The sequence below is a fragment of the Siniperca chuatsi genome, linkage group LG10, assembly GCF_020085105.1.
Source record: "Siniperca chuatsi isolate FFG_IHB_CAS linkage group LG10, ASM2008510v1, whole genome shotgun sequence".
NCBI classification, from domain to species: domain Eukaryota; kingdom Metazoa; phylum Chordata; class Actinopteri; order Centrarchiformes; family Sinipercidae; genus Siniperca; species Siniperca chuatsi.
Genome location: NC_058051.1, coordinates 23824651 through 23850474, shown reverse-complemented (window position 1 = coordinate 23850474; position 25824 = coordinate 23824651). Strand labels below are relative to the sequence as shown.

The 25824-nt window shown below is 38.5% G+C and overlaps 1 protein-coding gene and 1 pseudogene across 3 annotated transcripts; both read right to left on the bottom strand.

The window, feature by feature from the left end:
• Window positions 1–83: 83 nt before the first annotated feature.
• LOC122882818 lies at window positions 84–4926 on the bottom strand (annotated as a pseudogene).
• A 2183-nt stretch (window positions 4927–7109) lies between these two features.
• Window positions 7110–25641, bottom strand: nfascb (neurofascin homolog (chicken) b). Of its 3 annotated transcripts, none has more exons than XM_044212057.1 (27): window positions 25250–25636; window positions 21157–21278; window positions 20946–21051; window positions 20644–20834; window positions 19694–19816; window positions 19330–19548; window positions 18155–18266; window positions 17801–17988; window positions 17588–17719; window positions 17348–17491; window positions 16159–16270; window positions 15885–16048; window positions 15642–15789; window positions 15387–15511; window positions 15202–15303; window positions 14908–15105; window positions 14414–14484; window positions 14071–14293; window positions 12251–12366; window positions 10883–11093; window positions 10625–10747; window positions 10068–10241; window positions 9818–9949; window positions 9662–9731; window positions 8709–8720; window positions 8430–8465; window positions 7110–8301 (listed from the first exon to the last, which is right to left on the bottom strand). In XM_044212057.1, the coding sequence occupies exons 2-27, from the start codon at window positions 21230–21232 to the stop codon at window positions 8070–8072; spliced, it is 3540 nt and encodes a 1179-aa protein (XP_044067992.1). In that variant the 5' UTR covers window positions 21233–21278; window positions 25250–25636; the 3' UTR covers window positions 7110–8069. The 3 variants fall into 3 exon arrangements, with proteins under 3 accessions (XP_044067992.1, XP_044067993.1, XP_044067994.1); XM_044212058.1 differs by lacking the exon at window positions 25250–25636 and adding an exon at window positions 22426–23329; XM_044212059.1 differs by lacking the exon at window positions 8709–8720 and having other exon boundaries at window positions 25250–25641.
• Window positions 25642–25824: the final 183 nt, after the last annotated feature.

Genomic DNA, 25824 nt, shown 5'->3' with positions numbered 1-25824 from the left:
TATATACAAATGAAATTATTAACATTAAACAAAACATTTTAAAAATAAAACACACTATTTTGTTTCATGAAGAAGACATTTCTTTAAGGCCAGTCGCAGCACTTGCATCAGTCACTGAAAACAAGATTAACTGGACATCTCTGGAGGTATGTGTGTCTGTGGACGCACTGATAAAAGGAGTTGCTGTCCTTGTCATTTATGTAGAGGCCGTCATTCTTCCCAGCACAGAAATCACTTCCAGAAACAACAGCTGTGGTAATTGTGGCAGTGGTAGTTGTAGTAGCATTGGTAGCAGTTGTGGTGTCGGCTAGGCTGGGACGGGTTGTGCTCACTGGTGGAAGTGTGGTTACAGGAGGGGGAGGTGGAAGATCTAGCAAGATAAAACATATTTAAATTCAAGAGATTATGGAAGGAAGATTTTAATTGTTAGTGGAGATAATGAAACTTTTACATGCTGTGCAGAGTTGAGGTCTAATTTCTATTTACCTGAATTCAGGAGAGTGTGCAGGTAACTAATGAGGGGATAGTTTCCCTGTCCACAGAACTGTCCAGAAAAATCATCCAGATCTAGTGACCAGATGAAGGCTCCTCCAAATTTGTTATCTTTCAGATACTGTGCCTATGGGATGGGAAGTTTTGTTGTTTTAATACATATAACTGGTACAAGTGTAACACATTGTTCTATATCGTAGAAAAGGTTTCAGTCGTAGTCATCTGGACACTGTTTTCAGAATCAAGACGTTTCGGCTCCCATCCGGAAGTCATTCTCAATTGAGAAAAAATTGGACGGGAACTGGAAATTTAAGCTAATCTGAGTTACATAAGCCCTGCCCTCAGGAGGGAATCTGCCTGAGTATCTGTTAATAGCTAGTTTCACCTGAAACTGACCTAATAGTTTCAAGATGGCCCAGTGATCAGTAATCAGGCCTATTGTTTTCTGGCTGCATCTACTTCATCACTGTTAAGTGCCTGATTAGCATGTGATAGGCGTGACCAAGGTGATAATACACTCTGATAGACTTTGGGCAGATTAAATCTCAGACCACCATTTCTGTTCAAAGAGGGGTTCTCTTTCTTCACAAAAATGGCTTCCTTGACGCCCCGTTCAAACCAACTCTTCTCTCTACTAAGAATCTTCACCTCGCTGTCTTCAAATGTGTGGTTTGTAGCTTTTAAACGCAAATGCACGGCGCTCTGTAATCCTGAGTTAGCGTGTCGTCTGTGCTGATAAAGTCTTTTGTGAAGTGGCTGTTTGGTTTCGCCTATGTACCGTTCTTTGCAGTTTTCCTCACTGCACTGAATGGAATAGACAACATTGCTCTGTTTTTGTGTGGGTAACTTGTCCTTAGGGTGAACGAGTTTCTGTCTTAAAGTGTTGCCTGGTTTAAAGAAGACAGGAACATCGTGCTGTCTAAAGATCCTTTGTAGTTTTCAGACAGTCCAGATACATAAGGAATGGAGACACCGTTCCTTCTCGGTTCAGTTACACTTTTGTCCTGTTTTTGGCTCTTTTAACTTTGTTGATAGCCCAAGTAGGATAACCACAGGCTGAGAGTGCATTCTGGACATGCCTTTCCTCTTTCTTCTTACCCTCTGAGCCTGTGGGCACTTCTTTGGCTCTGTGTTGTAATGTCCGGATTACACCCAGCTTGTGCTGTAGTGGATGGTGTGAGTCAAAGAGCAGGTATTGATCCGTATGTGTTGGTTTCCTGTACACTTCTATCTGGAGCTTTCCGTCCTCTCCTCTGAGAGTAGAACAATCAAGAAAGGCCAAGCGGTTCTCTTTTGCATCCTCACGCGTGAACTTGATGTTGGGGTCCACCGTATTGATATGCTCTGAGAACGCTTCCAAGTCTTGTTTCTTGATTTTCACAAAGAACCGAGATGGAACACTCCTGGACGAATGAGGGACTACACCATCACATTGTTCTATACACATTCCAAGACCTTTCTCAAGTATTTAAGCTGAATTGAATGAGAAAAAAAACATTTTTGGTTTTATTCACAGAGTGCAAAAGTGTCTGATCATATCAAAGAACCCCCAAACATAAATAGGAAATACAGAGACTTGAGTCCTAGCCAATTTGGGAGACGTTCTACATCCAAAGAGTTGAAGATTTTAGTTACAGTCCAGTTGAAGGTGAAATTATGTCTGCGTTATTTCTGTTGTTTAAACATTTGTGATGCTGACACTATTCAACAGGACCAAATGTGGCCCAACGCACTGTGGGGTCCCTGAATGGTCTAGCATAGCCTCATGTCAGAATATAAAAGACAAAAGACAAAACATTTCGAACTAAAAGAGATCTTTGTCAGGCATTGTCAGATAAACATCATAATAAACATCATAATACAAGAACATAATGAGTCTCATAGATGAATATAGATTATATATTTATTCTTAATTCTTTTCCTTAAAGGCATGTTTTGTCCCCTCGATGGGAAGTATCTGACAGTGTTATCCAGCTCTGCTGCAATCATGCAGATCGCATGCAGCCACCTGAGTGATGAATGTGTTTGTGTCTACTGTATATATATATATATATATATATATATATATATATGTTTTGCTCTGCTTTGTGATGTTTATTTGACAAATTCTGATGAAGATCTGTTAGACTGAAACGTTTCTCTGTTAGATTAAGGTATCAGCACAGTCTGACCTTTGTCTGACCTTTTCCTTCAGTTTGTTTTTGATCCAGCACCTGTAAGTTTTTTCTGCACTGTCTCATGCCAGAAAATGCTTTCCTCCATTTATGTGTAACTTAACTGTATTATTACCATAATTCATGTGTCACATTGCAAACAACTACGAGGATAAAAATTCTGTGATATATCGGCAATATAGGCAGCAGTGGTAATGTAGAGTACAACCAAATCACATAATTTCTGATCCAACACATATGCGAAGTTTGGTGGCTCTATCATGTAAGAATTAGATAATATTTTCTATCTTTGATGTCTTTTTGATTTGTACACCTGGGTTGGATTTCCAACACTGGTTTGCTGAAATGCAAAGTTTCAAGTTAGAGTGAGACCTTCTGCTCAATCTGAGGTATTAAAAACAGGAAGGAAAGCAAAGATACTTATAGCTGGCAAGTAGTGATAGAGATAAGCTACTTTTATCTTGTTTATTATCTCCATAAACATAGATATGAAGGGTAATATGTTATTTATTACCTTGATTTCAAAGCTCTGTCTGTTATCAAACCCAACCCACGCATTTCCTTTAATGGCATAGGGCACCATTTGCTCATCAATCCAGTGAAGACTGCCTCCTTGGAGGAAAGTGCAAATCTGTAGAAATGGAAGAAAATTATACTACATCCTCAACATGATTCATGTGAAACATCTTTTTCTTTATGCTGGGCTTGTATTAATTCAATCTGAGTTCAATTTTGTGATGTATTAAATTGTGTGTCTTGTGTGTCCAAAGTTCCACCCACCAACAGCCAACAGAGTCTTCAGCCGGGGGTTTCTGTGCAAGAAATATGCAAAAACATGTGGATTTACAATTAATTAGTGCATCTTTTTCTTTTTTCTTCCACTTTTTAAAATTTATTTAATGATAAAACTACATACAGTTTTTGTCTTTTTTTTTACTCATGTCCCCTCAAAACCCTTTCTTTTAAGTTTGGAACATACGTATTTATTTACTTTGGGCCTTTATATACTGTGCAAATTTCAAAGTTGAGCATAGCTTTTGTATGTAAAATGTTAATCTGCAAAGTAACTAGTAACTATACAGATAGCTGCGAGATGAAAATAGTGGAGTGAAAAGTATTATATTTGCCTCTGAAATGTAGTGCAGTGGATTGAAGATTCAAAGATTTATTTGTCACATACTCTTATTTTCAATATGTGCAGTGAAATATGGGGGTGGCATACTCTAGATGATGTGCTATTAGGCTAATGTACACTAATGGTAATTAGAGTAAGTGAAAGAAGTAAGGATTAGAAAAAATAAATGTAAAGGATAAAATTAAGTTGTTAAGCTAATCAAACTATTTAAAAATGCACCAATAATATGAAAATTGCACTGCCACAAAGCTGAAAAGCTGCCGTTTTGGAGATACATGGTTTTCACAGGACAGTAACTAAATGTACTTAGTTAGATTCCACTGCAGTTAATCAAATCAAATCTTCTTATATGGAAAACTGAATGATACCACTTGAATCAATAATCACACTAAAACATCCAACTTCATCTCGACTGCTGATGTGATTAGTTGTTTTAAAATGACGGTGACGAAGACCTGCAATTGATTGATTCTACAGGCAGGAACAACTCACCTATTCTTGAGTTCATTAAAGGATTTATAGAGAACATCATCATTCCACTCATAGGGTGCCAGCTCGTTAGAAGGGCTGATTATTGAAAAGGCGTAGATCAGGTGTGTGCAGAGGTTGGGGTCTACATTGGCAGGCAGATATTTGCCAACACCTGGTCTATACTGGGACCAGTTGGTGAAGTAGCACACCAGTTTGGTAGAAGACATTTTTGGAGAGGAGAGAAATTATTATAATTAAGTTTCTATTCTAGGTCATGGGGTTAAAAAGCAAATGACATAAAGAAGTTAAATACTGGATGCTTACCTATCTGAAGATACATCAAAAGGGACAGTCCTAAAAAAATTGAAATTTGATGTCATTTTTTGCATGAGATCACTGCCTCTGAATGAATTAACAACTGAAAGAATGTAACTTACCAGCCAAGATTGTTAGTTGAGCCATGTTGTATCAGCTGAGCCTTTTCCTCAGACTGATCTGCAACAAAAAAAAAATGTTGTGTGTTACGAATCTTTATAAGATTGCATTATAGTTTTTGCAAATTGCAACTGATTCTACAGGTTGTACTATAGGTAGTAGCCTAATGCTGCACATAACATTTATTCTTGTAAAATGTAGGCTACTAAAACCTCTGTATGCTGATGACTTACCTCTTCCCAGGTGATTGGCTGGACATGCCTATGATCCACCTGTAAGTCCCTTTTATAGACGTAGATAAGAGAGGGACAAAGGCTGCATGTCTAGTGAGGTGTGATGGATGCTTCAAGAGAGGGTAATTGTTAAACTGGTCATATTAGACTGCAATGAGCTGTCAGAAGATGACTGGTGATTAAATCTGTTTTTATTGCCTGATTCAAAGCACTTGAGGTTATGTAAACTTGCCAATGTAAAGTCATTCAGATACGGACAGCTGGCCAATTCATGCAGATAAGATGGCCTTGATAAATGTATGAAATGATGCACTGTATATTATATAACTTAAGGATTAAAATGGTTTCCATGGTACGAACCATGGACCAACACAAAACTTCTAAAGTACACTCCCTTTGGTGGTTGCATGTCCTGCTGCTTACAGCATTTGCTTGTGTTATAAGCAAGGTTGTAGAAAACTTCTTCTGTCGTGGATTCAGCGAAAGACTCATCCCAAATGTATCACAGAGCACCACAGGAAGTCATTCCTGCCTGTGGCCATCAAACTCTTTAACTCCTCCCTCTAACATCGCTTGAAATATTGTGCAATATTCTCTGTTTAATACTCCTGTGCAATATGCTCTGTTTTCTGTTTAATATTCCCTATTTATTGATATTTATATTACTGCTATGCAAAATCCACCATCTAATAATCTGGCTAATCTGCTACACTTAATTTGACAGTACTCATTATTGCACTATTACTTATTACATACATTATTACATTGTATTATACTGTACATACTTATCAACCTGTAAATCCACTTTTGTACTTGCACTTATTTTAGCTTTTATACTTATATCCACTTTGTACTTAATTTATCTTAGCTGTATTATAGTGTATTATTTTGATTTGCTTAGTACTTCTCTTCCTCTGTGCATTGATGTGATAGTGAGCAGCTGTAACAAAAGAGTTTCCCCTCGGGGATCAATTAAGTATTTCTGATTCTGATTTCTGATTCTGACTTGTGTTGAATTTGAGTTGAACTTGTCTTGGGGTCGGTCACTGTTGGCCTTTTCAGACTTTTTAGACCGATCTAAAACTTCAAATACATTAGGGCTACAAGTAACAATTATTTTCATTACCAAGTAATCTGCTGATTATTTTCTCAATTAATCGATTGGTTTGTCCATGAAATGTCAGACAATTGTGAAAAAATGCCCATCATTATTTCTCACAGCCCAAAGTAACGTCTTCCAATTGGTTGTTTTATCAGATCAACAGTCCAAAACCCAAAGATATTTCCTATTATAATTGACAAAGAAAAGCAGTAAATGCTTGCATTTGAGAAGCTAGAACCAGCAAATGTTTGGCGTCTATTCAACTGCATGAATAGATGTGAATCAAAATCCAAACGGCCACTGGCTTGACCGGGTTTTCACAAACCACGGCTCATTTAACCACAGTCAAAAACTGAAGCAATCTACATGCACCAGTTCAAAAACAGCATGCTTGCTATTATATAAGATAATTTTACTATGCTATTACATTGATTTTGAAACTTTTGGATTTGCAAACAAAACTTTTGGATGACATTTTTAATCACACATTTGTGAGTGTTGATAGTTTTGCTCTCAAACCTATTTTTTGATTGCATAATAAGGACACAAAAGTAACTCTGTAATTACAAAGCTACAGCCAGCAGCCATTTAAACTTAGCACAAAGACTGGGAACAGGGGAAAACAGGACCATATAACGTGTTAATTAATGAGGTTTAGAAGCGCTGGTAGGTAGTTTTACCTAGTAGTTGTAGTGTTACCTTTGGACAGAATTTCCCCCTGTTTCCAGTCTTTATGCTAAGCTAAGTTAGCCGGCTGCTGGTGTAGCTATAGTGTATAGACATGATAGTGGTATCAATCTTCTCAACTCAAGAAAGCAAACAAGTGAATTTCCTGGAGTGTTGAACTTTACCTTTAAGAACTTTAACTTTAAGTTTTTAAAGCAAATGAAGTACACTATTCTGTGATTCAAACACATTGTTTAAACTCTCCAGATGGCTTAAACCCAGACACCTGCAAACGGTTAAAACTAATTCTAAGAATTATATTCAAAGAATAATAAACCACCCCCTTTAAAATTCGGAAACAGAGCAGCTGAATTCAACATTCAGAGTCCTATCAAACATGCTAGGAATAAATATTTCCACTTTATTTACATTTAGGACATAACTGTGGTAATACACAGATGATGTTAGAGGTCAAATACACTAAAGCTGTTACATCAAAATGAATGATTTCTGTCTCCGTAGTGGGTAAAATGGGGAGACAAGTTTGTAGAGAAACATGAGCAATTTCTGATTTTACAGCTGATTCATGGCTACTTGCGGATTCCCCAAATGGTTTAATCTCTTGCCTCCCATCAGATCACATTTCGCAAACTCACTGTGCAGATGAATCATTAGTCCCTGGAGATATTTTATTATCCTTCACTTATCACCAACAACACTTTTATACTTTCACATTGAACCTTCAATACTAGTGTGTACAACAAAGAGGAAGCAATCGAAGTTCAGGGATTACATTGTGGTTCCCCTGATCGTGAAAGTATGGTATGCAGCCCTTATTTCAAACAGCCATCATACAAAAATAACACAAATCTCATTATTGGAATTAGCTGAAAGAAAAAGATGCAATAACAGTAGTTAAGTTGGTCCTTGCAACTGCTTTTATCAACATGATAAACTGATCCACTTCTGTCTCCTCTGATGTGCAGCCTCTCTGCACTGACAGGATAATTGAACACGTACATGTACTCATGCGTATGCATATGCACAAACACGCAGCGTTTTTATTTACAGGAATATGCAATATGAAACACAAACGGTAAAGCTTGCTTTTCATCAGATGAATAAGCATCTCATCTCTAGTATTGTCCCAACTATTCCACCATTTTCTTCTTTAAATGCATTAAAGTTGCTTTACCTGCAAGGACGCAGAGGGTAACAGCACCTCTGGTTCCAGCTGTTCCCTCCTGCAGACAAACCAAAAGCACCACAAGTTCTTAATTCAAGGTGGCGGGTACAAGCATGGTAAAATCACATGACAAATAGTTGAGTTGAAGTCAGGAAGACAGTTTGAATTTTGAGTTTTATGCCAGGGAGTAGATGGTATTCATTGGAGAATGGAGCTCCAGACTTCCACCAAAGTCCAAGTCCCTGACATCTCTCCTGGTTCCTGTGTACTGGCCAATGAACGAGCCGTCCTCGTTGAATGGTATCTCTCCTCCTTCACCATAGTCCACCAGACTGTCGTCACTGTCTGATCGCTTCATCATTGCCTCCATAGACGGCTGGCCTCTTTGAAGCCCTCTTTCCTCCTCTCTACAAAATAATGCAAAAAATAAAAACTTGATATTAGAGGTACGTTATATCAGCACTAGACGACAGAAAGGATGGAGGATAAAACTCAACCTGATGTATCAATACATTCAGATTGTACATGTACATACCGCCTGGGGTAAGGCAGAGTGGAGACACGTGCTATCCTAAAATATGAAGAGAGTTTGTTTGAGACCATCATTTGTATGACAGTATAGATGATTCTGTCACATTTCATTGATCCATCCATTCATAAAATGCTTATAACAGTTCCAGTACTCTATTGAATATACTATTTATAGCTCCAAACTTCTGTCAGTTACATACTGTATAAACAAATGAATAAATAACAACCCATGCAGGATTGTACAGTTTAAGTGTCAATGTGTCAATATTTAGTCTTTTCATACCTTTCAAGAGACCTTGAGTGGTTCAGTGGGAAAAGAACAGGGTTGAAGTTTGGGGGGAATAAAGGTTTAGGTAGAGTAAATAGAAGAAAAAACAGAAAATAATTAAAGTATGATCAAAAAGTTATCATAAATTAGGTTATAAATACTGTAACCAGATTTGATTTGTACCTGTGCAGCATCATGCTAAAATTCAATCAAAATTAAAGACACCCTGTGGAGTTTTTGACCACTTGTAGTGCTATGGAGCAATGTTTTTATGAGTGGGTCCCCATTTTGGTCATATTATGCACGTGCGGGCATGTGACGTGATTTCATTCATTTCATTTCTGCCTCCTGTTTTCTGATCTTCCACTGATTGATGTAGGTGGCGGTAACACGCAAAGACACATAGCAATGTTCCAGGAAAGGCAGTGAAGAAGACTGCCAGCTAGCAAACATGGATCTAAACTATGAGTGATTTAAAATATTAAAAACATTGACTTTGATCATTTTTTAAAGAAGCAAGGAAATGGGCTCAACACGTTTGTCAGGCCTCAAGAATACTGTAAACATAAGGTGTTTGTTTACAAGATAACTCCACGGGGGAGCTTTAATTTACCAAAAAGAATTCTAATGCACAGCTACAGAGCAAATGGATGTAAATACACATCTACTGTAGTTAGAGTTTTCAACAATGATAGTGCTGTACAATATTATGGGAAACATTATGATCTATTCAGTGTTGAGTATTATTACCATGCCATTACATAAATACTAGTACATGATGTAACACACCTTGGAAACCTGAAATAGGATTTTGTAAAACAGTTAGGCAGATTAGACAGTACAGCCTGAAAACGTGATGATAAGCTGTGCCATAATTGTCTTTTTCTCTGGTGGTAGCAGTAAAATTTGCAGTGAGTGTGTTTTTCTTATTTGTTTATTTTCCACCAGCTGTCTGCTGTAATTCTTACCGGTAGTCAAATGATCCCTCCTGATCTTTGTCATCCACCGGCTCCAGTGAAATGTCTTTTTTCTCCCGTACTGAAATTAAAACAAGCTATGCTGTTTATAAGAGATACAGAGTGGTGATTTTGGACATCATAGAATATGAGGAATCACCACTGTACCTGGGTATTTCCCCCCCCGGCTCCTCTTGATGAAGCAGACTACGAGTAGGATGAGCACGATGAGAGCCACAGCACACATAATCCCGATGAACCAGCCCTGAGTGGAGATGTCCACCTGGTCCTGAGCATAAACTGAGACAAACACACAACAAGTACACACATCATCAAAGTCAACATCCATTCAGCACTTCAAAGTGTTTATTTAGGAGACCACCAGCTATGTTGATGCATGTAGCAAGTAGTAAATTACTTTCAGTGGTGTAGTGGAGTGACTCCTCCGTATGCCATTCCCCTATCCCGACCCGAGTTCGTGCTGCCACAGAGAATCTGTATCGAGTGTAGCGGTCGTATCGCCGGACTGAGAAACTTGTTACATTTGGAGGGAACTCTTCAATTTGCAGCTCCTCTCCCCTGGTGGCATTCACTGTGGGGAGAGTGGAAATTTCAGTGCTCAGGACTCTTGATGCTGGTAGAGTGCACACGACTGAGCTATTAAGTACCATACTTGATCGGTGAGTGCCTTCACAAGTGTTCATTACCCTCTCGAGAACATACTTCAGTGGTATTTGGCCTTTGAGTGCATATTTAAGTGCGCTATCATGTGCTACTGGGATGTGGACTTAAGTGTCATGTGGAAACCTTTGCCAGCTTTAGTGAAATAAATCGTTTCCTTTTCTGTTGTTAAAGCTTTGCTGTTTCTCCTAGGAGGACAGCAGAATACTCCAATATGCTTTGAGAGAGTAGTCTGGGAAGGCAGAAAAATCTCCAGAGGTATTTGACAGTGTTTCAGATGTTGGGTTGGCATACCTGTCTGGTACTTGAGGGAATATCCGGTAATGATACCATTGGGTTCTGCTGGCAGGTCCCAGTCGACATAAATACTGTCCAGATGTCGCTGTTGGATCCTGAAGGATCTGGGAGCAGATGGTACTACAGACAAAAACACAGCAGGAGACAGCACACATGTGCTTTGGAAATAAACATGAATTTGTGATTTACTCGTGCGTGGTAGAGGACACCGATGTTCTCGTGTTCCTTGGATGATAAATTAGTGAATTTTCTTACCTCCTTCAGGTGTTGAGAAGTGTATATTATTACTGGGCGGCCCTTCATATCGATTGTTTGCCACCACTATATACATCTTGTAGTTGCTATAGGGGATGAGCCCAGTGAGGACCCCAGAGGGCTCTGGACCATTGTCTGGAAATGCTTTAGACTTCATCGCTCTGTTGACCCTCAGCCACCTCAGCTGGCTGCTGTCCCTCCAGTAGTAGACCTGAGAGATGAGAGGCAACACACCCAGCATTTGGATTCTGCTGCAACCATTGGATTGTTATCTTTAGTAACAGTTTTTCAAAAAAAGGTTGAATTCCTGCACACTGTCGCGCACTGTTAAGTTCCAGGTATTAATATACATTCATACATATGTATTCTTATGCGTATATTTTTGAACTGGTTGCGTTATATTGTATGACAGTATACATGTTATCATGTATTGGGAGGAAGTAGGAGATCTTATTTAGAAGAAGCAGGATGTGCTGTTTTTGTCGTTGTGCATGAAGTGTGAACATGGCCATCGGCAATAAAGTGGTTGTCGAGTAACTTCAAAAGTTTGTCTCAATTGTCAAGTAACACTGTCAGCACTGAGTTTGTTAGAGTTGCAATGTTTCGGTCAAGAAACCTTTATACACACTTTTATACTAAAGCTACATGCTGTAACAACCAGTCAACAGGGGAGCCAAATCTCAAACACCTGAGCCAATTATCACAAATATCCTTTTCTTGTTGATTATAACTTATTTTACCATCTTATCTCTTAAAACATCTTTCTATTTCTTATTTTTCTATTTTCATTTGTATTCTGTGGATTTTGACATTGTCTCATTTTAAGGATGTTTTTATCAATTATCGATGTGATAATGGGCTCATGAGTTTGGTATTTGGCTCGTTTTATTAATTTTTGATTGGGTTTTGGTCTTTAGTATAAATATGTTGTCGTTTCTGAATGAGATGTTTGATGAAGCATTATTAAACTCATTGCTCACAGTGAGTGGGAATTCAACCTTTTTTTTCACATTATTTCGTTTCCTGATGCATCTCTCTACCAGGTGTGCATTAGATGACAGTTTGGTAACACTCATTAAAAAAAATGTAATTTGTGTGTTCTCCTCATCTGTCAACGATATAATCATTAGCTAGACCTTAGTCCAACCCTTACCTTACAGTCGCCACAAACCAAGACATGAACACTTAAGACTACTTTCCACACTATTACACCAACTGAAACTCTTTTTTTTCTAGCTCATTATGATCTTTTGATTGTCAGTAACACCAGTGGACTCTCCCAATGAAGTACAGTATGTCCTCAGTATCTATTGTCTATTAACATAAATGCAAGTTCATTATCCAATATTGAATTCACAATAGACACACCTTGTATTCTTTCAGTTCTCCCATAATAGAGTTGCGTGTCACTGGGTCCCAGTGCACAGTCACCTCAGTGCTCTCAATGTCAGACACCCTCAGGTTCAGGGGTGCAGTTAAGGGACCTGGGGGAAATAGAGATTGTCTTTCCTATCAATTAACATAACGAGAGGTGATGGAAAGGCCCCAAGATGTAAAAACAAGAAGAGGTGCGTTCACAGTCAGTAACAAATAACCTACTGAAGACAACCCACAGATCTACTCCTTATTAAAAAGTAGGGAGTAACGCACAGATGGGTAAAGAATTAAAAAACCTGACTAAATTAGTGGAGAAATATAGAATCAGATGCTTCCATACAGGTCAGAAGTCAACAGATCTCAACCAAATTGAACACTTATGGGGGATTTTGGACCAACATACTAGACAAGGCTCTCCACCACCATCATCAAAATACTAAATGCATGCGCACTTCTTCAAGTGCATGCTGCCTGTTGCTGTTGCTCCCCTCGGGGATCAATAAAGTATTTCTGATTCTGATTTCTAATTCTGATTCTAAATGTGGGAATATATTTTGGATAAATTATGTTCGTCCCACGAGTAGAGTTCCAGACACTTGCATTGAAGCTGCTCTGGTGGCTCGTGGTGGACTAACACCTTACTAAGACACTTTAGGTGGGAAACAAGTAGAATACTTTTCATAGAAAGCAGGAGCATTTTAGAATGACAAGTATAAGTAAACTTTATTCCATGAGCTGATGTTGTGGAAACAGTGTGCCTTCTTCAGAGCTTGAAGGGGAAAGCACAACATTCATAATCATATTTATAGCCCCTGGGTTAACTGTATGTTTGAAATCTTCTGTAAGTGTATAATCCATTCTAATAAAACAATCCATACAAAATAAAAAAAAATCATTTAGTTCTGCAATATTGTATATATATCATTTTCTAAGGTAAACATCACCCTTTTTGGATATGCAGAAAAAGCAATACGATAATAGAAAAAAGATAAAACATCATACTAATGTTTTCCTAAATATATAAATATATTAGATAAGATAGATAAACATTATAGAGCTAAACATTAACATGGTTCACCTGAGCTATGAGAGAGTATACTGTAAATAAGGGCAACATTTTTTATTAATAGATATTTTCTCTCTCCAGACAATAGGAAAATGAGGCAACCCCCCCCCCCCAACCTAATTAGACAATTCAAGGAAAGTAATTGCATTAGATAATGAGACTTGTCATGCTTTTCCTTTAAACTGTGGAGACATTAGCTAAGTTTCCATCCAAATTTTAAATACATTTTATTAATTTATTAATTTGCACATCGGCAAAAGAAAATGCGAATTAATGCAAGCTTCCCTCCACTACTGTTAGGCGAATAGTAGGAGTTGGACTCATTGAGATAAACATTTGTTGGCGTTAATTTTCCGGTTGGGTGATATTAAACCATTGCAGAAAAGAGGGTGCAATGAGATGATGTAATTAAAAGCCTTTTTTCTCGACTTTTAAAATTTCTGGTGTATCTAAATGCCCATGGAAACAGGCTGCTGGAAGCATACTTACTGTTGCCAAAATATCAGCTCATAGAATTAAGTCTATGTTGCATACACATCATTCTAAAGTGTTCCTTTGCAAGTTATACTTGTTTTTTACTGAAAGTGTATCAAGATGTCCTGAGCAGTGGAGCACACCTACCCTGAAGATTTGAGCGTGTAAGCTACCAAATAGATTTTACTTTACATGGAAGACACTTTATGTTAGTTTTTCCTCCCATTGTTACTGATTTACATATTATAATGCAGTGGATTTATGTACTTACGGTCTTCCCCAGAGTAACCAATGACAACAGGAGACTCTGGACCCAGCCCAAAGTCATTGACAGCCTGGACTTTGATCTCATAAGGAGTGAAGGTATCTGTATCGTAGATATAGTATTTCAGCCATTTAGTGGTTGCATTCTTCCACTCCTCTCGGGAATCTCTCCTTTTCCACCACACCAGATACTTCAGGTGGGGCCCGTTCCACTCTCTGTAGGTCAGTGGCTGAAAGCATGGTTTCCAGTCACCAGCATAGTTTAATGTCATTGTGGTAAAAATTTTAATATGCAATAGTCAAGATAAATATAAAAAGTGTTAAGTTTTTGATGGGTTAAATCCTATTACCTCCCAGCTGATCTCCATGTTATTCCTCCATGTACCCACACCCTTTACGTTTTTTGGGATGACATCTGGGGCTGTACAGGAAAACCAATGCAGTGCATCATTAGCTTTAAAGGCGGTTCAGCATTTCAGGAAAGACACTTATTCACTTTCTTGCAAAGAGTTGGATAAAAAGATTGATACCACTCTCATGTCATCATCATCAGTTGCATATGAAGCTACAGCCTGGAGATGTTAGCATACCTTAGCATAAAAACTAGAGCCAGGCTAGCTCTTTCCCCCTGCTTTGAGTCTTTATGCTAAGCTAAGCTAACCGTCTCCTGGCTGATAGCTAATTACACACACAAGTGTGGTATCGATCTTCTCATCTAACTAACAGGAAAACCGATTAGCATGTTTCCCAAAATGTCGAACAGTTCCTTAAAAATGTGTTACACATATGGCTGTTTGCTAGTTTATAATCTGTATCTGACAACAGGTATGTATTTTAAACCCACGTGCACCGCTGCTCTGGAAGCGCATTGATGGACGACTAGGGCGACTCATTCCGATTTCATTGATAGCGATGACCCGGAACTCGTAATAGGTGAAAGGTGTAAGATGCAGAATGACAGAGTTGAGGTTCCCTGAGTATGTTGATAGGTTTCTCCACTTTCCAGGCAACCAGTCATCATCATCATACTGCACTAAGTACTCTGTAAACCAGTAAATGGAGAAATATAGCCAAAAATGTCAAAACATTTACAAAATGTTTTTATTTTTGTGAGTTTATTTAGTTGAATGGCTCTTACCTGTAATAGGGTTGTGGTTGCTGTCTCCAGGGACCCAACTGAGTCTTACACTACGTTCATATGGATCTGACAACTCCAAGTTAGTGGGAGGATCTGGACGGTCTGCACACAAAAATACATGACCGATTAAAAAGCCTAACATGCCATATGGTTGATGAAATGTTTTTATTTTAAACGTGTCATACCCATCACCATTAGGTGAGCTGAGGCAGACTTCTGGTCCAGTTCACTCTTGATGACACAGGTATAATTGCCCTCATCGCCTCTGTTTACATTAGTGATGACCAGATTTGATTCATCCAGTGAGATTCTGAGGATTGCATATAAGTGAGTAAAACTGGTGAGATCAAGACACTCATTGGTTCACACTAAAACTTTAATTAAAAATAGTTTGTATTTACAGTGCATATCTCTATAGAATTCATTCATAAAAAACATACCTCCAGCCAAGAGTGACCAGCTTTTTGTCTTTCATCCAGGTGGTTGTGACAGGAGTAGTGACATCTGCTTTTACGACACACTCGAAGCGCACATCGCTTCCACGTATGACTTTCATGCTCTGTGGTCTTGTGACAATTAAAGTGGGCTCTGAGAAGAATGGATGAAAAAGCATGACAGATCACACAATCAAAAAGTGTTTGTATAAAATGTTATTGCTAACTCAAAGATAGTGTGACCCTCACCTTTGACCTCTATTCGGACTTGACTCTCATCTCTTCCTGCGATGTTGCTGACTATACACAGGTAAGTTCCCTGGTCCTCTATCCGTATGCGTTTTATCTCCAGAGTCCCGTTACTGTGGGTCTTAAAACGATTTCCTTCAAGATTCCCCTGTCCATATTTGGACCTGTGTGAGCAGACCCATACACACACACACACACACACACACACACGCACACTGTGAGCTGATGTCTGAACTCACTTTTTGCATTAAAATGTCAAACAGCATGTTCTTACCATCGCAATTCAGGCACTGGAGAACCAAAGTAGCGGCAGTGTAAGAAGGTATGACTGTTCTCTGTCACCTTGATGAGTTCATTCCTGGGCCCGAGAATACGTGGTGTTGCATCTAGAGAAACATTGATAATTAATAATGAAATGTTTAGTTTATATTCTTGGTGTACCCTCTTTCCCTTAATCTGTGTTGCCCATTGTGTGTCTAGTATAGTTACTGATTTCTTAGTTCCCAAATGCCTCTCACTGACCGCTGTGTGTGTAGGTGGATGGAGAAAGAACAATTGTGATGGTGGAGCAAAAGAAAGAGTTGCTCTTTACTCAAAATATAAAATATATCTTTTGGCATCATTACTTTATGGTGTACTGAGGTTACTGCCCGTGGAGAAGGTAGCATCTCTTCCTTCATGGATTCCTCCCTGTGTATTATGTTAGTACATAATGGCCAAAATCTTTATGTCCCCAAAAACAGGCATTTGCCTCTGGCTAAAAATGTGCAATTATCCAATCACTCCAGCTGCTCTGGAAATATGTTAATATCTTATTGTTAGTGTTTGTTGTTTACAGAAAAATATTTTTTAAACAGTTTCTATTAAGGCCCTGAAAACATGCAGTATTTCTTCAGTCAGCTTCTTAGTGATAGGGTCATACATGAACACATTCATTTCTGCAAGAGTTATAACAGTTTTTGGATTAGCTGAGTTGTTTTTTTTTTGTTGCTTTGTTGCCTTTTTAGTCAGGCATATTTAATGTGATAGAAAAATAAAGCATGGATTAGCTCTTGCTTTTTCACTTTTGTTTGTAAGTAAACACCACTTTTCTAAATCCTCTTATATTGTATATACATGTGTTTTATGTTATTAAATGCATATACAGTACAGGGTTCCCAAAATGTATTTTAAAATTAAATTTCAAAACATTTCCATAAGATCCTCACAATTTTTATGACAATGGTGAAACAATGGTGCAGCAGTGAAGCAACTTTTACAGATGCAATGACAATGAACATGTATTTGAGTGTATAGACTAAAAGGTGAAGAATGCTTAAAATATACCTTGTTGTTTTGTTTTTTTTAATTGGTGACCCCTTGGCAAGCCATTCAAAATCACATTCACAACTCATGGCTGGGTCATGACTGAAAAACAACATTTTACACTGTAAAATGTCATGGATGACAGAGTGGTAACTTACGTAGCACGTTGACAAAAGCATTGGCCAATAAGTACCCATATTGATTGGAAGCATTGCACTGGTAGACGGCATTGTTTGCAGTGGTCACGCTGCGTAAAGTCAGCGTGTCTCCTGACACCTGTCTGTTAGGCTGCGGTGTAGCAGCTGGGAAAAAGAAACACAAAAAAGGAAAAATACAGCAAAGGTTGATATTATCTAGACATACTTTTACAGCTAGTAGGCATGACCTCAAAAACTTACTTTCAATTGGTTCCCCATTGATGAACCAGCTGACTGTGGGACGAGGAACCCCATCAGAACGACATACCAAGCGTCCATTTTCCTCAGGGGCCAAAACCAAATCAGCTGGCTTCTCCAACCAGAATGGAGCCGCTGTCAAATACAAGTATGTTAGTTGTTTCCACATTGTTGTGCAGTAAGAAAAGACAACATGTTTCTGAAAGTGTCTCTCACCTTTGACCCTGACAGTAATTGTGTGCTCAATGTATCCGATCTTGTTGGTAGCAGCGCAGACGTATTTACCCGCATCATCGAAAGACGCCTTTGGGATTTGAATCATCTTGTTGAAGTTCTTTACCTTCATGCGTGACATCACCACCAGGTCCTCATCGTCCTTGGTCCACGTAATACGAGGAGTTGGCCTTGATGATGATAAAAAAGGCTTTACACAGGACGACTTTCATGAAATCAAAGTCAAAATTATACTCAATAGAATATACACACATAACTTTTTGTGGCTAAACAGTAGCACTGAATATACTATAAAAACAGTTACAGTAAATCTCCTGATCTTGAGTTCATACTCACATTCCTGCAGCAATACACTCCAGGAGCAGTTCTTCCCCTTGCAGAACTAGTATGGAGCTGGATGAGCCTGTGGGAGACAGCCAGGTGGGGGCAGCCTCGGCCACTGTACGAGCTACAGAGGAAACAAACCAGAACAAACCTGTCACACATGCTTGAGGCATTCGCAAATCATGTCTGAGCATGGTACAACACAAGACAACAGTGCAAGTTAACTCAGAAAATAAGTAAGGACAGCTGACGCAGAGCACACACCACAATTAGTAAGGTTAGTTGGAGCAAATGAGTCTTTATAGGGTCTGAAATAAAACAAAACGGTCCAGTCTGTAAGTATTGTAATCACAAAACCACAGGGAGACATTATAAATTATTGTTATTAGTGTATCCATTTGGTTAGAAAAGGTTACCAGTGGTGGAAGAAGTACTCACATCTTTTGCTTAAGTAAAAGTAGCAATAGATGTATAATAGAAATACTCTCTTACAAGTAAAAATCCTGCATTCAAAATGTTACTTAAGTAAAACTACAAAAGTATTAGCATCAAAATATACTTAAAGTTCAAAAAGTAAGAGTACTCATTGTGCAGAATGACCCATTTCAGAATAATGTGTATTATACTATTGAATTAGATAGATAGGTGACCTCAAGGAGGTCACCGTCTGTGCATAAATAGCACAAACAACTGAGACATTATACAAAATACAGGATTTACAGGGACACTTGCATTAATGCATTAATATTAATATGTACATTACTTTAATGTTACAGCTGGTAAAGGTTGGGCTTATTTTTTTTTACTACATATACTGCTGCATAGCTTGTGAAGTCCACCAAGGGATCAATAAAGTCTTATCTTTATCAATCATAATTTATTTGTTAATTATATTTTATATTATTAATCTGAATCTGCAAATATACTAGTAACTGAAGGTATCAAATAAATGTAGTGAAGTAAAAAGTACAATATTTCCCTTTGAAATGTAGTGGAGTAAAATTATAAAGTGGCATAAAATGGAAATACTCAAGTAAAGTACAAGTACCTCAGAATTGTACGTAAGTTCAGTACTTGAGTAAATGTACTTAGTTACTATCCACCACCGCAGGTTCCAAGTGACCAAAAAGATCAGATTTAGGCTAAAGACTAGACAACGGGAACTGTGAACACACAATCATGCTCACTTGTAAGCACTTTGACAACCACGGGCATCTTCTGCTGGATGACATTTTTGTAGGGGAAACGGGCATTACAGCAGTAATCAGCAGCAGAGTCGTTGAACAGGACATTAGAGAAGTACAGATCTCCGTTTACTCCCATGGATACTCTGCGGTCCTGCCGCACAGGCTGCATGGTGGGGAAAGCTGTCTGAATGGGCCAGTTGAAAGGTCTCGCATATGAGCCTGAAATGAGACATGGTGTTCCAAATTAAGTCAGTTCACAAGAGATATATTTTAACAGCTAGAATTCTTGAAATACCTCTTTGTTGAGGCATATTGATCCAAACTTTTATGTAACTGAGATGTAACTCTAGAGAGAGACACTCACAGCTGGACATCCAGTAGGTTTCAGGTTTAGGCGGGCCAGGTGGAGGGTCACAGGACAGGACCAGAGGAAAGCCAGCGCTGATCACCACAGGCTCCAGAATCTCCCTCGGCCACACAGGAGCTCCTACACAAACACAGAGGTATGCATGTCTCCACTGAGCAGCAAAGTCAGGTTTTGTTGTTTGATGATGCATTAATTTAATCTGAACAGCAACAAACTTTGATGTTGATGTTGAGCCCCATATTAATTACTGATTTGGTTTGCAAAAAAAAATTTATCAACTAAAAGATATAAGTATATTATCTTAAAGGACAAGTCTGGTGATACTCCATATTTTTCTTATTATCAACAAATCTTGTGAAAAAACCAAAACCAGCAATTAACTGATCCTACTAACATGTATTGCCTGTGTAGCTAAAGCCTGATATAGTTTATTCCTCTGTGCCATAGAGCTCCATTGCTGTCCAAAAACTATTAAAAACACATCAATAAACCATACTGTTGCACTGAGAGACATGTTCCTTCATTATGATGAACATTAGTTCATTAACACAGTCGTTTATTTTGAGCCAGTCCCTCCTGATGTTGTCTTGCCGTCACTAACATCAAATCCACGGCTGAAAATAGCGAACAAATGCACTATTTACTCCTCCTAACGTTTGCTAAAAACTACACTACCCAGCTGTTTTATTAAATTATTTAGCCTTTTAAAAAAAAATGAAAATATATATATACATGTGGTATGTTTCAAATTACTACACAACATATTGTATAGAAAATATAATATACTGTATATTTTGGAATAATAGTTGAAAAATTTTGTTAGTGGCATTTCATTCCAAAGTAATGTCCATATACAGTGTGTCACGTAGGTCTCCTGTCAGTGGTACAGCAATCGTGGATATAAACAATAATAGTTGATTCTCTAATAGTCCCAATTCTGATCTTACTGTATAGTCGTAGTCTGATCTTGTTGGAGTATGCAGATCCATACTCATTGGAGGCAATGCACTGATATTCTGCCTCATACTGTTCTGGATTGTTCCAGGCATAGATGTCCAGTGTCCCTGAGCGCCTGCGCATCGATGCTTGAGGGTCACGTGCCACATTGTAATACTTCCCATTACGCCTCCATGAGAAACTTCATGATTGAGCAAAAAGTGTAAAGGAAGACAGAAAAAACTGTGAGTTTTTTTTTTGCAGATTATTGCAGTTTTAACAAAACTGTTGACTGGGCTGCATCAGCTCTTACATGGGATGGGGGTTTCCTTTCGCTTCACATTCTATGACCATGGTTTCTTTGGGGTCAACAATATGCTCCTTCATTGACTGCTTTATGATGGTTGGGGGCTGCCTGACTGCAGGCAGAGAAATAAATCAACTTAGTATATTAGGAACTGTGAAAATGTGATAAGACAATACATATCCTAAATTACAACACTCAAGTTCAGTTACTGACTCACTTTCCAAAGGGATGTCCAAAGCCCAAACACTCTGCCATAAAAGTAGCAGCAGCACTGGTTCGACCAGTGTCCCCATGTTTGCAGTGCATGGAATCCAGCAACACTTTTATTCACCAATTCTCCTGTTCTCAAATTGAAGAATAGAACAGAATAGTAGACATCTACTGTACAATACATTCATGTCATGCAGTTAAAATCCAGACCAAATTACTGTAGAGGAAACTTCTTACTGCAGATTTTACTGAACATCTCACAGTGGTGGAAAAAGTACTCAGATGCGTTAAAAGTAGTTATACCATAATTTAAAAATTGTGGCCTTCATTCAAAATCCTACTAAAGTAAAAGTACATAAATATTATTAGCAGAATGTACTTTAAGCATCAAAAGTAAAAATGGCCCATGTGAGTGTTGTTTTATTATATATTAAATCCTTAGATTATTATTACTGATGCATTAAAGTTTAAGCAGCTTTTTACTGTCGTAGCTGGTTGAGGTGGAGCTGGTTTTAACAACTTTATATACAGTTAGGTAGTTTAATCCAGTGGTTCCCAACATAGGGGTCGGACCCCTCCAAAGGGTCACAAGATACATCTGAGATTATTAATGGGAGAGGAAAGAAGAAGTTCTGCTAAATAAAGTTGTATTAATTTTTTTGACTTTCCTCTAATCTTTACTTTTTTCGTAAAATATTTGATAATTTTACCTCTTTCACTTATAGGTAAATTTGCTAATAACTCATAGACTTATGAAACATTTGACACAGGGGCCATAAGTAAGGGTCCACAAGCCAAAAATGTTGGGAACAACTGGTTTAATGTAAAATATAAACAGTATATTTACATAATACAGATTTTCCAATATTTTTATGAACATTTTTTATCTGAAAAGTTACTATAGCTGTCAGGGCCATGTCAAATGCTGGGCCATAAAAAGTAAAAAATGTGAAATGTAGCGCAGTAGAGTGTAAAGTGGCATCAAATGAAAATACAAGTACCTCAAAATTGTACAAAAGTACAATGCTTGAGTAAATGTAGTTATTTCTACCACTGACATCTCCACTACTTAGATGACATTGCCGTATCAGATTCTCTAACAAAATAGTTTATCATTATTAAACTGTGTCTGACAGCAGTAAATTGTAGTAAAGTATATGTACAGAAAGAAACAGGAAAGTGTTTCATTAGATGCTTCTTTTTGTCATGTTATTGCTCTAAATATGAACCACGAGTCATGTTAGTATGATCAGAACAAAAAGTTGTCAGTACCTACCTTTCACATGTAAAGTCAACTCAGGGTTCTCTCCTCCCCATCTTTGTGGCTTCCCCAATGCATCAATAATTCCAATGACTTTTCTCCACAAATTATTCTTGTTTGTGCAGTATAGCAATTAAATGCATCAGTCCTTCAAATATCAGGTCAAGAACCCTAGAGGAGTTGATGCACTTCACTAATAGAGTTTCTGTCTGTCACTGCCACTTATGCTCTGCCCACCCATCTCATGAATAATGAATGCGCTCCATACACCACCTACTTATCCCCCACTTCACTTCACTGTTCTGACTAGGCTCTTATAATTCTGAACAATCCATCTCCATCAAACACAGTCCAAGAAGTTCCCAGAAATAAAATTAATGTTTGGATTTATTACACCAACAGTTGTGGACGTAATTGCATATTTTTCTTGAGCCTGATTATTCTCTCTCATAGCTGAATAATATTTGCTTTGACCTGGTCCAGTGTGAGTGAAATCAGTTTGGTGGGGCCAAATGAAAGCACAAAACAAGCCATATTCTGTACAATTTGCATTCTTGCTGGTTTTGATGACATCAAAATGTGGGCTTTATTGTTGACTGGAGAGAACCGGGGAACAGAGTATGAAAGCAATTTTTGTTTCTCTCATATGAATTTTACATGTGGCAAATCTTAAGTCACATGACTGCAGCACAATAGCCCTGACACAGGATGGAAATATCCAACATTCTCAATAACATTTTGACTGTTACTTTTCACTGTTAACCTTCTGTGATATGAAATAATACATCTTAAACTCCCTCCACACACCTCCTGTATTTTCAGTTTTCCACAATACCAATTAGAACTTATCCTCTTTTTTATGAAACAGATTTTTCTACACTCAGCCATTGATATCCTCAGAGTAGGAAAAGGTCATTACCATTCAGTGGAGAAAATCCTACGGAGGGAAGGAGCAGTTTTCTTTCTAGAGACAGTCTAGGAGCTGTATTTGTGTTAAACAAAAGCCATCTCACGGCTGTCGACAGAGTCCTGACCTATGTAGGCTTTCAGGAATCCACGCAGGGCTGCATTTACAAACCAGCACTGACTGGGCTAAACAATAGCTTGGTGGTGATGGTGGGGGTGTAAAACAAGGTGAAGTTAAACTTGTAATTAAGATTTTTATGCTCTGCATCTTCTGGCCCTGAGCACCTCCTCCATGTTCACAACTGAAACACATCTTGACATGGCTCACACAGAAAACAAAAGCAGAAGGGGTATGTTGAGCTTCTTGGCTCTCAGAATGGGTGTTTTTCCCTATACATTGGACTGAAGCAGGCCTGGCAGTGAGTTGTGATCAGTGCCATGCACCAGATTGCACAGTGAAGAGCAGAGGCAGAGAGGCGGACAGAGCCAGCTCAGTGACGACAAGAAGGTCTCTATGCTCACGGGTCTCCTTTGGCACGTGTGCCCAGGGCTCGGATACGAGCAGATGGCATGTGGGAGGGAGAGTTCAACCGCACAAGCTGCCTGTTCAGACTCAGAGCACCTATCATTTGCACTTTGACGTCACTGCATCAGGGAGAGCAGAAGAAGAGGCCAGAGAGAAACTCCTGTTGAGCAGGACACTGTGCTACATTAAGTCATCACCACTGTGCAATCAAAACATTATTGTCTCACAAAACTGTGATTCTGACTTATTGGTGAGGTAGCTGAACAGCAACAATACATTTTCTCAAAAGCATCCTGTAACAAGAATAAGAGTCTATTGCCATGCTAGCAGCACTGTGAGGCTGTACTTACACTCAGCGGTGCTTTGAGCTATATGCTAATGTCAACATGCTAACATACTCACAATAACAATATTAACATGCTGTTGTTTTCAGCAGGTATATTGTTTACCATGTTCACCATTTTAGTTTTGCGTGTTAGCATGCTAACATTTGCCAATTACCACTAAACACAAAGTACAGCTGAGGCTGATGCCACTTGCAGGTTTTTGGTTATAAACCAAAGTACTGGACAAATTAAAATTTTAATGTGGTTGTGGTGCTAGAGGAAAAGTTAAGGGATCAGCAAGTTATTACAATTGATCCTGAGGGGAAAATTAATGTCTGAACCAGATTTCATGGCAATTCACCCAATAGGTGACATTTCACTCAAAATCACAAATGTCAACCTCATGGTGGCACTAGAGGAAAAGTCAGGAGATCGCCAAAGTCGGTAGAATTCATCATCTGGGGACTACGGAAATCTATACAAAATTTCATGGCAATCCATTAAATAGTTGTTGAGATATTTCAGTCTGGACCAAAGTAGTGGACCAGTCGACAGACCGACATTGCTATCCATAGAGCCACACTGTTGGCATGGCTAAAATATAAACAGACAGCGACACATGAATATTCAATGCTATAAATATGCAACATCATAGTATACTTTAAGTTACTTAATAATAATTTATATAGTAAGATAAATTGTTCATAAATTCAAATGCACATCACATTTGTCACTGAAACATTGACACATACAAAGCGATGCAAATTCATGCCAGTCATCTCAATGGCAGGTGTGAGAGCTGAACATTGTTTGTGTTCACTCTCATACAAATCTGCTGATGCAGTTGTAGACCCATCCCACTTCTCAACTCAGACTGTGACATCATTAAAACCTTGACTTCCATTGATAGCTGCCTTGAACGACAGCTACAAGGACTAAAGCACTCCTTCACATGGTGATACACTCTATGCTACTCTAAAGTGTCTTAATAATGTGCTCTAATACTGTGTACTTTAAAACCCAAAACTAATATTCAGAATTTGCTAAACAAAGTATAATTGGTGAATGTTAGGGGTCCTACCTTTGAGTGTAGTTTAAGTGTTTTCCCTGCTCCTTGGTCCTCTTTTCCCCGTTGTGGCAGTTAAAGCAGACTCCTACTTTCTTCTCATCTTCTGTCACAGTAGATTCACAACATCATCTTCACCGTGAGCTTCACCTTTCCAGCAGCAGCATCTGATTTTAGTGTTATTTGTCACTCTATCACCTTAAAGCAAGTGTCAGGTAAAATAACAGAGGCTCATGTGGCTCATCAGGACGGCTGTCCCGAGTCTGGGTCACACGCCTGGCAAACGGCCTGAGAGCCTATTATAATAAATCCATTGTGAAATCCACACATAAATATAACGTCATCTCCACTATGATGGGAGAATAAAACAGAACTGACATGTCATGCACTAGTTGGTGTATTAGGTTTAGGTGTCATCCAGTTCTTATCTAACATCAGTCAACTACAGCTTGCTTAAGAAATCCAATAATTTGTTGTATTTTTTTGTGTTGTTGATTTTTTAGTGTGTTAGGTGGGGGGTGGGTTACTGACCTTGTATCTTCACTGTGGCTGGCACGAACGCACACTCTCTCACACAAAGCGTTTCTGTC